Source organism: Schistocerca gregaria, chromosome 1, assembly GCF_023897955.1.
Source record: "Schistocerca gregaria isolate iqSchGreg1 chromosome 1, iqSchGreg1.2, whole genome shotgun sequence".
NCBI lineage: Eukaryota > Metazoa > Arthropoda > Insecta > Orthoptera > Acrididae > Schistocerca > Schistocerca gregaria.
Window position 1 is genome coordinate 770,960,675 of NC_064920.1, and position 16,388 is coordinate 770,977,062.

The following is a 16,388-nucleotide window of genomic DNA, read 5'->3' on the forward strand; positions in this document are numbered from 1 at the left end:
CCACAGCCTCAAGACAGTGCTTAAATGAAAACATCATCTATTCTGAGCTGTATGCTTTTCAGACTTGTGTCATTGGCCAGTTTTGTATTTTAGGCATCATCAAGCTACATTCAGATAATCTATTTAACACATTGCAACACATTTGGCATCAAATCAAGCCAAAGCCTACTGTGAAGCCACTTGAACATGCTAACATGATCTGTATCAAACAGGGACAGAAAATGTTCAGTTCGTGTCAGAGAACCATATGCAATGTAATTTGAGTATGTATTGAACAATAAATCACTGAGAATCCATATGACATCATGTACCAAAATGAAACTTATTCCATATGCATTCATCAGTTGAATCATGAGATGTGTTCTTTCTAAACTCGTATTGATATAGTTCATCTCACCTTAAGAAAATGGACATAAACAACTGCATGGTCTGGAGTGACGTCAAATTTTAGAACTGGATCCTGCAAAATTCTTATGAGTGCTTCATCATTTTCATTCTCCAGTGCTTGGTTCAGATTGTGAAGGCACATAATCACTGAAATGGTTAATTTTTTATTAATGATTTGTTCAGACATTTGTAAACAGAGAACTACAGTTAGAGAAAATATTAAACATTCAAAAATTCTGAGATTAACAACAATTGTGAGATAGAAAATCTTTATTTCTAAAATGACTCAGTCATCTACAACTGCTTGTTCTATTGGTATTGAAGACTCAATGCTGTGAAAATAAGCTTCTTAAGAGATTGAAATATTATGCTTCTGGCACAGGATCAGATGTCTTCAACATTCATGACAGTTTGAATCCCATTCTGATGGGAAATTTTGATATGTCATGGTGTCTCAAGAATAATAATAGCAACAGTGAAACAAAAGAAGATGGCATGAAAATAGATAACCACACCTCCACCCCATTTCATGCTTGATGGTGCACCACAACTCATTGAAACATAATTTAGCATGAACTCTCTGGGAACAGCAATGAACGAAACTGCTCAATGTATTATTTATTGCTAAGTTCACCATGAAGTATAGGGTGGTAAATACTCATACTAATCAGGAGAGGAAAAAAATTTACAGGGTAAATACAGGTCAGTTCCAGTGGCACACACACTTATCAGTGTTACTTACAGGGTTAAAACAAATATTTAGTGTGTAATAGCTGCTTCTAAAAAAGGATGGAATTTGCATGACATTCGTCACAGGAATCACACAGTGGAATGTCTTTATTTTCGAACAATGATTGTCTGTATATTATTTCTCACTGATGAACACTTTCAATTAATTATGCAAGATTTAACATATAATTCTTATATTTCTACTGCATTACTGAATATTTTAACCCATCAGGTTGTTGCACAGTAGGGCATTATGATTGCTTCTTCATTGTTTATAGTACGTTCAAAACTAAATAAAAATAATTTGTCATACTAGTTTACTGATGACACTTAGTACCAAAAGTATCCAAGCTGTCTACACAATTTCATGTGGAATAAAAAGTCATAATGTAATTGTAAGAATGTAGGTTACCAAGCTATGTACCCTCAACAGGTACTACAATCAGCAGTTTTCGTAAGCGTCACATGTTTGATGGTGGAATTATGACAAAATATCTCAGCCACATCAAAACTCAAAACATTGTTTTAAACAAGACTTTAGTACACAGATAATTTACCTGATATGATAGTTGGAGGTCCATATTTCAGCAGTATAATTTTAAATTTCTGCCAAAATTTATAGGTGATCATCCACTGATCAAATTCTTCGTTTAAATAATGTAGTTTTGGCTGAGGCAAAGTCAGTCAAAATAGTTTCAGAGAAATGAAAACATGCTGAGACCAAAACAACAGATTAGTTATCTACTCAAGAAAGAAATTTGAGTGAATGTTGCAGGTAAGCATCTGAATTAGTGCTAACATGGACACAGAGCAACAATGGAAGTCACAGCTGTTTCTGCACTAGAATTAAATAAAAAGGCAAAGCACAATATTTAGTTGAAAATTTACTATCTTGTAGCAGATATATTTCTTTCTGTTCTCTAATCTATAATAGCTTTTACATGATTATTACTAAAAGGAAACTCATGAATGGTTACAAAGGCAACAAATTTATTTAGTCATGGAAGTGCAGAGGCTATAAATATTTTTACAGAGACAAATCCTTCACAACTATGAGACCATAGTATTGTATTTACTGCCTGTATACAGAATTATTGAGCATCTATGTGGTAGTAAGCTTCTGAACCAGTCATAATTTCAAAATTCCGCCTGGTAATTCACCAAACATGTAATGAAACATCCACTGTTTGATGAGAACATATCACTGAATAAAATTTCCTATTATCTGTCTAATTATTATGCAAACAATAAAATTACTTTGGGGAAATTTAAACTTATTTGTTTTCTAAAGTATGATTAAGATTATCCTGAGCATGTGGAAATGTTAGACAGATACAGCTTTCAGTGTATCATCTTTGAATTTGAGGCAAGCTGATCTGGGTTGACCAGCAATCTTTGCAGCAGTTGACAGGGAGGTAAAGGAGATGCATAGGGCAAGAAGGTGAAGGAACACCAGGATAGGGGTGGGGGAAGATTTTAGTGCTTCCTGTGGGAGTGTGCACAGACATGATGGAGACAGGCTAGTGGGCTGTTAGGTGCCATATCAGGAGGCCGTGTTGTGGGTGTGCTGTTACGAGTGGAGGTAGGTGAAGCAGAGTGGGGAGGAGAAAAGTGGAGAAGGGGAAAGTACTATACAGGTGCATTGGTGAGACACACAGCATGCATATGGATGGAGTAGAAGCAGAGGAGGGAATAAGCAGGTGGAAATGGGTGCCAGCAAAGGCTGAGGCCAGGGGATTAGTGGAACAAAAAGAACACTGCAGAGAGAGAGAGCTCTAATATGCACAAATCAGAAAAGTTAATGTTGGTTGAAAGAATGTGTATGGCTCAGACTGCAAAGCAGTCACTGAAGCCAAACACATTGTGCAACATGGCAGGAACTGGGTGGTGCAGCTGAAGCAACTCAATCACATCCTCCATCAGAGTTCTGCTATTTCTCACCATGCTCTGAAATGAGACATATCCTCTGTACTATTCTCCACAGCCCTTCCACAGTGATAATCCACCACTCTCCCAAGTTACACAATGTCCTCGTCTGTTCTTATTTCACCTCTGCTCCCAACCCATTGCCCCATGGTTCATATCCATGCAATAGCCCGAGATGCAAGACCTGTCTCATACATCTTCCTACTACCACCTACTCCGTCCTGTCACAGGCATCACCTATCCCATCAAGGGCAGTGTCACCTGTGAAAGCAGCCATGTTTTCTACCAACCTACCTGCAATTCTCTGCTGCAATCTATATGGGAATGACAACAGCCAACTTCTGGCCAAGAGACAGTGTGACTACTCAGCTTCTGCATATGCTGCCCAAAATGATGTGCTTGACTTGAACAACTGCTTCACAGCTTGTGCCATCTCAATTCTTTCCTCCAATGCCAGTTTTCCTGAATGGTGCAGGTTCAAACTGTTCCTGCAGCATATCTTTCATTCTCTTAACCTCTTTGGTCATGAACTTAGATGGATCTGTCCCCCACCTGTCTATCTCCCTTACCTGCTCCCATTAAAGCCCTATACATGGCTTCTGTCCCATCTGTGCACCTGAACGCACCTGAACAGGCCTTTCCCTTTCTCTGCCTTGTCCTTTGCTCTTCTCCCCCTTCCCTCTTAACAGCCTCCCGATACTGTGTGTGTGTGTGTGTGTGTGTGTGTGTGTGTGTGTGTGTGTGATGAAGGACTCAGTCGAATAGGTAACAGTATCAAGCAGTCTTCTTTCAATGTGCCTGCCTGAAATGCAGTACTTCCTGTAATGTGTTGAGAAGCTGTCAATCCTTTTATGTTGTTGTTATTTCATTCCAGATATCTCAAGGTATACATTCTCTTTGTCGATCAAACTAGCAACATAATTCTACATCTACATATGTACTCCGCTAGCCACCAAGCGGTGTGTGGGGGAGGGCACTATTTGCACCAAAGTCATATTTCCCCCGTCTGTTCCACTCGCGGATCAAGTGAGGGAAAAATGACTGAATGCCTCAGTATGAGCTCTAATTTCCCTTATCTTTGAATGGTGATCATTGTATAATTTGAAAGTTGGTAGTAATAATATATGCTCACATCCTCGGTGAAGATTGGATTTTGGAATTTAGGGAGCAGCCCCTTCTGTTTAGCGCATTGTCTACCTGCAAGTGTGTCCCACTTCAAACTTTCTATGAGATTTGTAACACTCTTGTGATGGCTAAATGTACCAGTCATGAATCTTGCCACTCTTCTTTGGACCTTCTCAATCTCTTGAATCAGATCCAACTGGTAAGGGTCCCATACACATGAACAGTACCCTAAGCTGGATGAACTAACGTATTGTAAGCAATTTCCTTTGTAAAAGGACTGCATCGCTTCAGGATTCTATCAATAAACAGCATTCTGCATTACTTGTGTATTCTGATCATTCCGTTTGAGATCATTTCGAATAGTCACATCCAGATGTGCGATGGATGTTACCGCTTTCAAAGACTGGGCGTTTATTTTGTACTCATACATTAAAGGGGATTTTCACTTTGTGATACGCAGTAGGTTACACTTACCGATATTGAGAGATAACTGATAGTCATTACACCTTGCATTTATTTTCTGCAAATCCTCAATGATTTGTTCACAACTTTCGTGTGATACTACTTTCCTGTAGACTACAGGATCATCAGCGACCAGTCTAATGCCGCTGTCAATACCATCAACCAGATCGTTTATGTAAATCGTAAAAAGCAGCAGACCTATTACGCTGCCCTAGGTCACACCCGATGTAACATTTGTTTCTGTTGAAGTCTCCCCTTTCAGGACGACATACTGCTCTCTGTCCGTTAGAAAACTTTCTATCCAACCGTATGTGTCATCGGATAGATCATAAGCGTGCACTTTCTGGAGCAAGTGACAGTGCAGAACTGAGTCAAATGCCTTTCAAAAGTCGAGGAATATGGCATCAACCTGGGAGCCAATATCTAGAGCCTGTTGTATATCATGCACAAAGAGGGCCAGCTGTGTCTCGCATGACCGCTGTTTCCTAAAACTGTGGCAGTTTCTGCAGATGAGCTTCTCAGAGTCTAGAAAGGTAATTATGTTTGAACACAAAATATGTTCCATGATCCTACAACAAATAGATGTCAGTGAAATTAGCCAATATTTATATGTATCCGATTTTCTACCCTTGCTTCCAGTCCTGTAGAGCTTTCCACTGTTCCAACGATCTCTGATAGGTGATGGATAAAACAGGTGCTATATTTGTAGCATAGTCAACATAGAGTCTTATTGGGGATACCATCTGGGCCAGATGCCTGCCTGGCATCTAAGGATCTTAACTGTTTTACAACCCCAGATACACTAAACACTATGTCAGCCATCCTTGTGTTTGTTCGATAATTGAAAGGGGGAATGGTGCTGCAGTGCTCTACTGTAAATGAGGTTTTGAAATATAGGTTTATAATTTTGGCCTTCTGTTTATCATCATCCTTTACATTACCCATACTGTCAGCAAGAGAAGGTATTGAATTATTTGTAGCGTTCACAGATTTTTCATACAACCAAAATTTTTTGGGGTTGTTTTTAGAATCTGCAGATAAAATATTGCTTTCAAATTCATTAAAAGAATCTCTCATTTACCTTTTAACAGCAGCTTTCATTTCGCATAATTTCTGTTTGTCAGCGGGGCAGTGACTACTTTTAAAACGACTGTGCAAAATTCTCTGCTTTCTCAACAACTTCCTGATATGTTTGTTGAACCAAGGTGGATGCTTTCCCTCCCCAATATTTTTGCTAGGCACATATTTCTCTAGCACACGGTGGACAATACCTTTAAATTCTGATCAAAGATGCTAAACATCTTTGTGTCCTGTGGTGAATACTTAGAGGTTACTATGAAGATATTCATTAATGACACTTATTTGCTTTTCCAAACAAGAAAACTCTACATTGTTTCTTTGATTTTTTTGCAACTTCCACTGACATAGAAGACACAATGACATTATGGTCGCTAATACCTTCCTCTAGATTAATGTCCTCAAAAAGAACAGGTCTGTTTGTCGCCAAGATATCTAATATGCTCCCATCTCGAATTGGTTTTCTAACCCATTCCTCAAGAATAAACTTATTGTAGCTGGGATTCACAGTCATAGAAAATTTTTTGAAGGACATCATCTTTACACCATTGACTGTTATAAGTTTTTATTACTAGCCTGCAAACAGCAGTCTGCAGCTGTGGTCTAATGCATGTTTGAATATATGTGCTCGCACTGTGTAACAATGTCATTGACAATGACATACAAATGTGTCATCTTACGTTATGATGACATGACTTAAAGCCATAATATCACTTGATAATGTCCTAAGGACGAAATTGCAACAGTGTAATAACAACTTATAACAGTCAGTGGTGTAAAGATGATGTCCTTCAGAGAATTGCTCAAGGTTTTATGTTGAGAGCGCTCATCAAATAACTTCACACGAGTCTTTGCTTCTGCCCCCTGTGATAAATGGGTAATTTTCCCATTCAATGGACACCAGATGAAAGTCTCCATCTATAACTAATGGATATTTATTTCCTATGCACTCAAGGCTTTCCCTGAAACATTCTGTGATGTTTGTTGCTGATGCTGGTGGTCTATAAAAACATCCTAATACAATGTTCACCAGGCCCAAAATTAACCAAAGAAATAATAAAATGTGATGTTCAGAACAACTGTGAATAATCACTCTGTGTAGAAATAAACAAACAAGATAGCTGAGAAAATAAAACAAATGTCTTTAGCCACTTCTTCCCTTGATTCCAATTAACCAAAAGTCTCTACAAACCAGACACTAATCAGCATTCCTCTTATAATGCAAAACCACCTAGTCCACCATAAAAAGTTCAAACTGAAAGTGTGACTACCCATTCTCATGGATCAAGAAAAGGGATATCCTACACAAAGCCTGGCTATAACACCCATCATGGTATTTCATTATCCGCCCAACATAAGCAATATACTCTTCCATCAATACAACCTTCTTGCCAACAAACCCACAGTTGCAGGTCCTTTACCTGCAGGATATTGAGATACAAGACCTGTTCCATGCTCCCACCAACTACCACCTGCAGTCCAGTCCTAGAAATTTCCTATCCAATCAAAGGTACGACCATGGATGAAAGTGAAACAACTAGCTGTCTAATCAGATGAGTGGCTAATGTCAAACTGTTGTCTACTACAAACGCAATTTTGTTTTTGTACTGCTGTCTCCACATCCCACCCTTCTCTTCCCAAATATTCACAGACGTACCCACTAGACTAAGTTGTTTAGCTCAAGTGCCCACATGCAGGCAGTTAAGCACTTGTGAGCACTGGTGGGCAAACAGTTAACATACGGGTGGCAAGAATCCAGGCCATGATCTACGTGATATACTGTAGGATGTAGGCAGGAGCGGTCAAGTATATTTTATATACACAGCAGTGTGCAATACGACTACTCAGCCGGATAATCCATACTATTTGCACCATCCCGCTGCTGAACTCACTGACACTCAAGGGCATCTCTGCCCCACGGCACAGGGTTGAAAAAGCCTGAATTAGCCCAATCACAAGCGCAACCACTCACAAAATGTAATTGTTACTTTGGATTCATTTGTATTTAATATTCATGTAAGATTATATCTTTTAGTCACAATCAGTCCTGTTTTACAACAACTGAGTCTGTCAAACTGTTGTCCTTCGCATGTCATCTTCCCCATGTGAAAGTAGTAATCATTCCTTTAGGTATATATATTACAAAAATGTCTTTAATGATATTTTCATGAGAATATGAAAATGATAGATTGCTACTGACCATATAGAGAAGGCAAGTTGTAGACACACACAACAAAAAGACTGTTATAGATTGAAGCTTTCGTCCCAAAGGCCTTCTTCTGAAGAGGAAACACACAGTCCGGCCACAGCAGCTGGAGACAGCGTTTGCGTGTTTTTCTACTTCAGAAAAAGGACTTTTGGACAAAACTTTCAATGTACAGCAGTCTTTTCACTGTGTCTCACCATCTCCTCTATATAGTGAGAAACAATCTGTCCTTTGCATAAGGATGTCATGTTCGTTAACTAATAGCAGATATGTGATGTACAATGACACGTTTGAACAATAGTCTTCTCATGCTCCATGCCTAGGTCAAGCTCATGGTTTTATATAACAAATATATAAGAAATAAATAAATAATAAATAAAACAAATTATTATATATGCCAGTGGTTATTAGATTGTCATTTTGTTGATGCTTTCTACACTAAAAACTCACCAGACTTTCAAACAGCATCAAATTTTCTCCATACTTACACTGACTGCTGTCACTGACACATGTGAACAAGAAATCATGGACATTTTATATCTTAACTTGCTATGAGTTGAGCAAAACAATATTATGCTCAAAAGTAATGTTGCACAATGGTTCCAAACAGGGAACTTCACAATTTATGGATTACAAGTGCCTAATTCTCTCAAATGATATATGTAGATAACCTTCGCAGTTTACAAATTAACTTACCAAAGCTCCTTGTAGTAAATTCAGCCAAATATACACAGGTGATATTAGATTATATTTAAAATTCAATATAAATATTACAGTTATATAAAAATTCACTCACTCTGATTGCTGTCTTCACTTTGCTGGTGAACAATATCTATGCAATCTTGAATATCAAAGTAAGTCAGCAATGGACAAGGCATTTTCTTTGCCAGTTTGTATGTGCGTTTTGCTTTCAATACTTGCCAATATTTAACACACAACCCTTGATCAAGGTTCTGAGAACACAAAACACATACAAATAGTTTCATTATATTATGCACAAAAGTTTCTATGCATAGTTTTCAACACATACTGGGTGGTTATAATTACAGTGCGGCTACTCACAGCGTCACATGACAGAAACTGAAGAGCAGATTCAGAATGTTGCCATCGGTCATGAGGTTTCAGTTGCTGTACAGTCTGGATCTTGTATGGGTACCAGTGTAATATCAACAAACTTTCAGTATTGTTGACTATGGAAAGAACAATTTTCATGACACTGCATGACTACTAGCACAACCCAGGGCACATGCTGCATGGTGAATTGCAGCAACAGCAACCTCATGAATAACTCCCACCAGGATAGCATGCCTTCCTCTTCCATGTGCCAGACTGAGCTGAATGTTTTTTAATTTCATTGTCATCTTCTTTGAACCATTTAATGATATTGGGCTTATCCTCAGACCATTCAGTCGGCGATACTCTCTCAGTCCAGCACTGTAATTGTTGCTGTTCACATAAAACAGCTTCACTAGCAGCACACAGTCTCTCTTCTTGATAGCTATATTGCTCACTCACCATTATGGCTTTAATTGACAGAGTGCATGTCATACCGTCAAACAAATGGTGAACAGCGACAGCATTGCACCTCATGGCCAAAACTAGAACTATTCCCCCCCCCCCAGTGTAAATCGTTTCCGCATTAACACATTAGTTTATCTACCAAGTTTCGCTGTCATATGATAATTACAGTCCACACTGATCCTCTACATCTATATACACATCTACATCTGTACTCTGCAAACCACTCTGACGTGCATGGCAGAGGATACGTCCCATTGTACCAGTTTTAAGGGTTTCTTACCATTTAATTCACATATAAAGTGTGGTATGAATGACTGACTGAAGGCCTCTGTAAGTGCAGTAATTGTCTAATCTTACTCTCACAATCCCTTTGTGAGCAATATGTAGGTGGTTTTAGTATATTCCTTGAGACAGCATTTACATTCGGCCCTGAAACCTTATTAATAGACTTTCTCGGGAGAATTTATGTTTATCTTCAAGAGTCTTTCACAGTATCTCTGTGACACTCTCCTACAGATCAAACAAACCTGTGACCATCTGTGCTGCCCTTCTCTGTATGCATTCAAGATCCCCTCTCAGTCCTACTTGGTACAGGTCCCACACACTTGAGCAATATTCTACACGCAGTCGCATGAGTGGTTTGTAAGCAATTCCTTTGTAGACTGATTGTAGTTACCCAGTATTCCACCAATAAACCGTGATTTGAGAAAAGAGCTACTTGGGTTTCACATGATCGACGTTTTCAGAATCCATGTTGGTTGGCATTGAGAAGGTTATTCTGTTCAAGATAGCTCATAATGTTTGAGTTCAGAATATATTTTAAGATTCGTGACAAATCAGTGTCAAGGAAACTGGATCGTAATTTTGTGGATAACTTCAACCATCTTTCTTGTAAAAAGGTATGACCTGTGCTTTTTTCAAAGAACTGGGCACAGTTTTTGTTAGAGGGATCTAAAATAGATTACAGTTAGAAGTGACACTAACTCAGCCACAAATTCACGATAGAATCTGATTCGGATTCCATAACGCCATGGAGCTTTGTACAATTTTAACAATTTCAGCTATTGCTCAATACCACCGACGCTAATACTTCTTTCATTCATCTTTTCAGTGGTAAGAATATTAAATTTGGGCAGTTCTCCTGGCTTTTCTTCTGTAAAGCAACATGTGAAAATGGAGTTAAGCATTTCAGCTTTCCCTTTGCTACCCTCAATTTTATTTCCTGTCTCATTTGCTAGCGACTGGACACTAACTTTGATGCCACTAACAGCCTTTACATATGAACATAATTTCTTTGACTTTTGTAAAATATCATTTGAGAATATTCTGCTTCGGCAGTCATTGAAGGCCTTTACGCATCGCTCTCTTGACAGCCAAATGTGTTTCATACAGCATATTTCTATCTCTAGCCCTACACTGTTTTACACCTATTTTGCAATAATCTCTGTTTCTGTAGAAGTTTCTTTACAGTTTCCCTTCAATTGTGAACTGTTCTACTGAGTATGTACCTGTCCAGTGTAGCATCAACTATTCTTTTTAACTTGAGCTACAGTTCCTCTACATGCTTCTGTCTGGTGCTGAAAGTTTCAAGTCCTTCATTGAGGTATGACACTACTGATTTTTTATCTAGTTTACAAAACATAAATATCTTTCTGCTTTTTGAAGTCGTCCTTTGTACTTAGGTAATGATTGTTGTCATAACCATGTCATGGTCACTGATACTGGTTTTGATGTCTATGTCCTCAAGCAGGTCATGTCTATTTGTTGTCATTAGATCCAATATATTTCCATCAAGAACTGTCAGTTCTAGGTAGTTTTCAGAGAAAGCATTTAGTAATGTTTCACAGGATGTCTTATCGTGCCCACCACTAATAAAACTGTAATTGGCCCAATTAATTTTTGGATGGTTAAAGTCTCCACAATGATTACAGTATGATGAGAAACTTATGTACAAATTAACTAGGGTTTTCTCTTAGGTTTTTGTTTACATTAGGAGACAAGTATGGTGAACAACAGAAGGATCCATTATCACTTTATGCCCACCTCTGATACTGAGTCTTGTCCAATAAATCTCACATGCACCTTCAATTTCTACTTCAGTGGATTTTAGAGTCTACATCTACATCTGCTTTTATAATCCGCAAGCCACCCAATGGTGTTTAGTGGAGGGCACTTTACGCGCCACTGTCATTACCTCCCTTTCCTGTTCCAGTCGTGTATGGTTCACGGGAAGAAAGACTGCCGGATGCGCAGTCGAATATATCTAATTTTACATTCGTGATCTCCTCGGGAGGTATAAGCAGGGGGAAACAATATATTCGATACGTCACCCAGAAATGCACACTCTCGAAACCTGGACAGCGAGCTACACCATGATGCAGAGTGCCTCTCTTGCAGACTCTACCACTTGAGTTTGCTAAACATCTCCGTAACGCTATCACGCTTACCAAATAACCCTGTGACGAATCGCGCCGCTCTTCTTTGGATATTCTCTGTCTCCTCCGTCAACCCGATCTGGTACGGATCCCACACTGATGAGCAATACTGAAGTATAGGTCAATCGAGTGTTTTGTAAGCCACCTCCTTTGTTGATGGACTACATTTTCTAAGGACTCTCCCAATGAATCTCACTCAACCTGGCACCTGCCTTACCAACAATTAATTTTATATGATCATTCCACTTCAAATCGTTCCACACGCATACTCCCAGATAGGTTACAGACGTAACTGCTACCAGTGTTTGTTCCACTATCATAATCATACAATAAAGGATCCTTCTTTCTATGTATTCGCAATAAATTACATTTGTCTATGTTAAGGGTCAGTTGCCACTTCCTGCACCAAGTGCCTATCCGCTGTAGATCTTCCTGCATTTCGCTGCAATTTTCTAATGCTGCAACTTCTCTGTATACTATAGCGTCATCCGTGAAAAGCTGCATGGAACTTCCGACACTATCTACTAGGTCATTTATATATACTGTGAAAAGCAATGGTTCCATAACACTCCCCAGTGGCATGCCAGAGGTTACTGTAATGTCTGTAGACGTCTCTCCATTGAGAACAACATGCTGTGTTCTGTTTGCAAAAAACTCTTCAATCCAGCCACACAGCTGGTCCGATATTCCGTAGGCTCTTACTTTGTTTATCAGACGACAGTGCGGAACTGTATCAAACGCTTTCCGGAAGTCAAGGAAAACGGCATCTACCTGGGAGCCTGTATCTAATATTTTCTGGGTCTCATGAACAAATAAAGCGATTTGGGTCTCACATGATCACTGTTTCTGGAATCCATGTTGATTCCTACAGAGTAGATTCTGGGTTTCCAGAAATGACATGATACACGAGCAAAAAACATGTTCTAAAATTCTACAACAGATCGATGTCAGAGATATAGGTCTATAGTTTTGCGTATCTGCTCGACGATCCTTCTCGAAAACTGGAACTACCTGTGCTCTTTTCCAATCATTTGGAACCTTCCGTTCCTCTAGAGACTTGAGGTACATGGCTGTTAGAAGGGGGGCAAGTTCTTTCATGTACTCTGTGTAGAATCGAATTGGTATTCCGTCAGGTCCAGTGGACTTTTCTCTGGTGAATCATTTCAGTTGCTTTTCTATTCCTCGGACACTTATTTCGATGTCAGCCATTTTTTAGTTTGTGCGAGCATTTAGAGAAGGAACTGCAGTGTGGTCTTGGCTCTGTGAAACAGCTTTGTAAAAAGGTGTTCAGTATTTCAGCTTTACGCGTGTCATCCTCTATTTCAATGCCATCACCATTCCAGAGTGTCTGGATATGCTGTTTCGAGCCACTTACTGATTTAACATAAGACCAGAACTTCCTAGGATTTTCTGTCTAGTCGGTACATAGAATTTTACTTTCAAATTCACTGAACGCTTCACGCATAGCCCTCCTTACGCTAACTTTGATATCGTTTAGCTTCTATTTGTCTGAGAGGTTTTGGCTGCGTTTAAACTTGCAATGAAGCTCTTTGCTTTTGCAGTAGTTTCCTAACTTTGTTGTTGAACCACGGCACGTTTTTCCCGTCTCTCACAGTTTTACTCGGCACGTGCCTGTCGAACACATTTTACGATTGCCTTGAACTTTTTCCATAAGCACTCAACATTGTCAGTGTCGGAACAGAAATTTTCATTTTGATCTGTTAGGTAGTCTGAAATCTGACTTCTATTACTGTTGCTAAACAGATAAACCTTCCTCCCTTTTTTTACATTCCTATTTACTTCCATATTCAAGGATGCTGCAACGGCCTTATGATCACTAATTCCCTGTTTTGCACTTACAGAGTCGAAAAGTTCGGGTCTGTTTGTTATCAGTAGGTCCAAGATGTTATCTCCACGAGTCGGTTCTCTGTTTAATTGTTCGAGGTAATTTTCGGATAGCGCACTCAGTATAATGTCACTCGATGCTCTGTCCCTACCACCCGTCCTAAACATCTGAGTGTCTCAGTCTTGTCTACTAACAAACACACCCATCTCCATTCATCGTTTGCCTCTCCTTTTGATATGTACTCAAATTATCCCCAAAAATATCATTGATATCAATTTCAGGTTTAAACCAGCTTTGTGTATCTACTATTACGAGAACTTCACTGCTTTGCAGGAGTGCTTCAAACTCTGGCATTTGTTGTGAATGCTTTGGCAGTTAACCTTTAGGATTTTAATACTCTTAATCTGTGATATTCATTTCTTTCTACCTTACACTGATACTTCTGGATTATGTACACCTATTTTTATCCTTATTGGATTGAGAGTCACTTAATTTAAGATTGTGGACACACACACACACACACACACACACACACACACACACACACACACACACACACACACACAGAGAGAGAGAGAGAGAGAGAGAGAGAGAGAGAGAGAGAGAGAGAGAGAGAGAGAGAGAGAGTAGCTGCACTTTAATTATAACCATACAGTACCAAACTGAAACAGTATCATAAAGAGTTTAATGCCTACACAACAACTTCACATTTTAGATATGAAAGTCAAACAGGCTGAAATTACAGCAGACAAAGCAGTAGACATGCACCAGTCAGTCACCACGTCAAACATTGCAGCATGCTGTCTTTCTCGTTTCTTGTCTGGAGCTCATTTTTAACGTAACATATGTTTTCCCTTATCAATCTCCTGTTCACCTTTCTCCAATTAAAAAAAAAAAATTAAAATTAAAAAAAAATAAAAAAACTATTTTCTATTTGTGAAAGCTTGAGATACAATTTGAATATTATCTGATGGTGTGTTTGACAATCTTACAATAATTATTTTGGGTACCATGACTACTAAGGACAGGCTCTTTTTCTGTATCTTATACTATGATCTTGATTACGGTTCTAGGCAGTATTATGGTATCTTTTTATAGTCACACTTCAAGAATATTTAGAGAGAAAGAATGAGGAGGATGGAGAAGAAAATTGGGATTACTGTACAAATAAAAACAAATATTCTAACTGTTATCATACACAGTTATCCTCCATCAACACTCTTTGTCAACATGCAGTGTGTTCTCTTTCATCACATCAGATTTCTTCTGCAGTATCTACAGATCTACAGTTTAGTTTTTGCAAAATTCTGATACAATTATTTTTGGCACATTATACTCTACACAAAGTGCATGTTAAGCACTTGTGGTATTATATACCAGTTTTTATCAGAAAAGCTTATGCTCAAACGTCTAGATGTCCATCACTCAGATTGGTACCAAATGATGTGTATCGATAGAGCGTCAACCAAAACGCCAATTTAGTTCATGCTGTGTGTTGTCGTCCAGTAGAACATGTGTAAATGGTAATTGAAAATAACACCAGAACTACAGAGTATAGGGAAACTGTACCTGTGAGCTGTGAATGTGAAGATCTGTGGTGAGTGAGTTGGCAGAGTGAGAGATCGTAGTACTGAAGGTACCAAGTTCAAAAACCATTGATTGAGATTTTTTAAAACTGATTGTTTGAAATTGTTATATGGGAGATCATTTTTCTGACACATAGAAGGATGTTTCGGAGTATGTAATAATGTTCTTTTGGCAGTCTGCTTTCGCTTAATTAGTTGGAAGTAGCAAACCTATAGAGCACATTTGAATAGATAGATGTGATTTTATCTATGCAAATGTACGCCACAGGTTCGCTACTTTCAACTAACACAGTGAAAGCGGACTGCCAAAAGAATATTGCTACAAACTTCAAAACGAGCTTCTACATGTCAAGGGGAGGGACACACACACACACACACACACACACACACACACACACACACACACGCTCTACCAACTCACCAATCAGCGAGCTACGCATTCATGGCTAACAGGTACAGTTTCTCTATACTCTGTACTTTAATTACCGTTTACGCATCTTCTACTGGATGACAGCACACAGCATGAACTAAATCGGAGTTTGTTTCTGATCAGTAGTTGGCATCTGAGCGTCTGGGTGTTAGCTCTGAAGTTTCAGTACGCCCCAGTTCTTTTGGAGCAAAATGTTGTTACACACATCTGGACAAATATACTGGAAATTAATTTGAAATGCCCAAGACCTTTTGAACTAGACATTACTCATAAATTTCTATTTCTGCCAACAATACACAATGACTTGACATCCCTGTCTTCCAATGCTTGCCATATTCTCTCTCCATGCAGTTATCTAATCTCAAAATAAACTTCATAATTAACCTGTTGTTTATACACTACACCATTGACTACTCATTGTAGCGTTTCCCTAGCTCTTTCTGCAATTCCAGATCCACTAGCTACCCTATACTTCTTTCTTCAACTTATCTTCTATCTTACACATTGACTGGCTCCCTGTACAAGAGCCCATCACCCTCCATGCACACAGTGAACCTGATGTCCCTTTCATTTCCCAACCACCTATCCCTATCTGGATGATTCATTGATTTAAAAAAAAAAAAGTGGTTGGAGATAAAATACTAATAAAAGATAATAA

At 38.8% G+C, this 16,388-nt stretch overlaps 1 protein-coding gene across 3 annotated transcripts in view; it reads right to left on the bottom strand.

Annotated features, from left to right (window-relative positions):
• Window positions 1–16,388, bottom strand: part of LOC126268335 (ras GTPase-activating-like protein IQGAP1) — a 345,429-nt gene that overhangs the window by 222,441 nt on the left and 106,600 nt on the right. For all 3 annotated transcript variants that reach the window (XM_049973901.1, XM_049973902.1, XM_049973903.1), the window contains 2 exons: window positions 8,709–8,865; window positions 398–534 (listed from right to left, as the gene is read on the bottom strand). In XM_049973901.1, coding sequence (XP_049829858.1) covers window positions 398–534; window positions 8,709–8,865 — 294 coding nt within the window. The remainder of the gene's footprint in view (window positions 1–397; window positions 535–8,708; window positions 8,866–16,388) is intronic.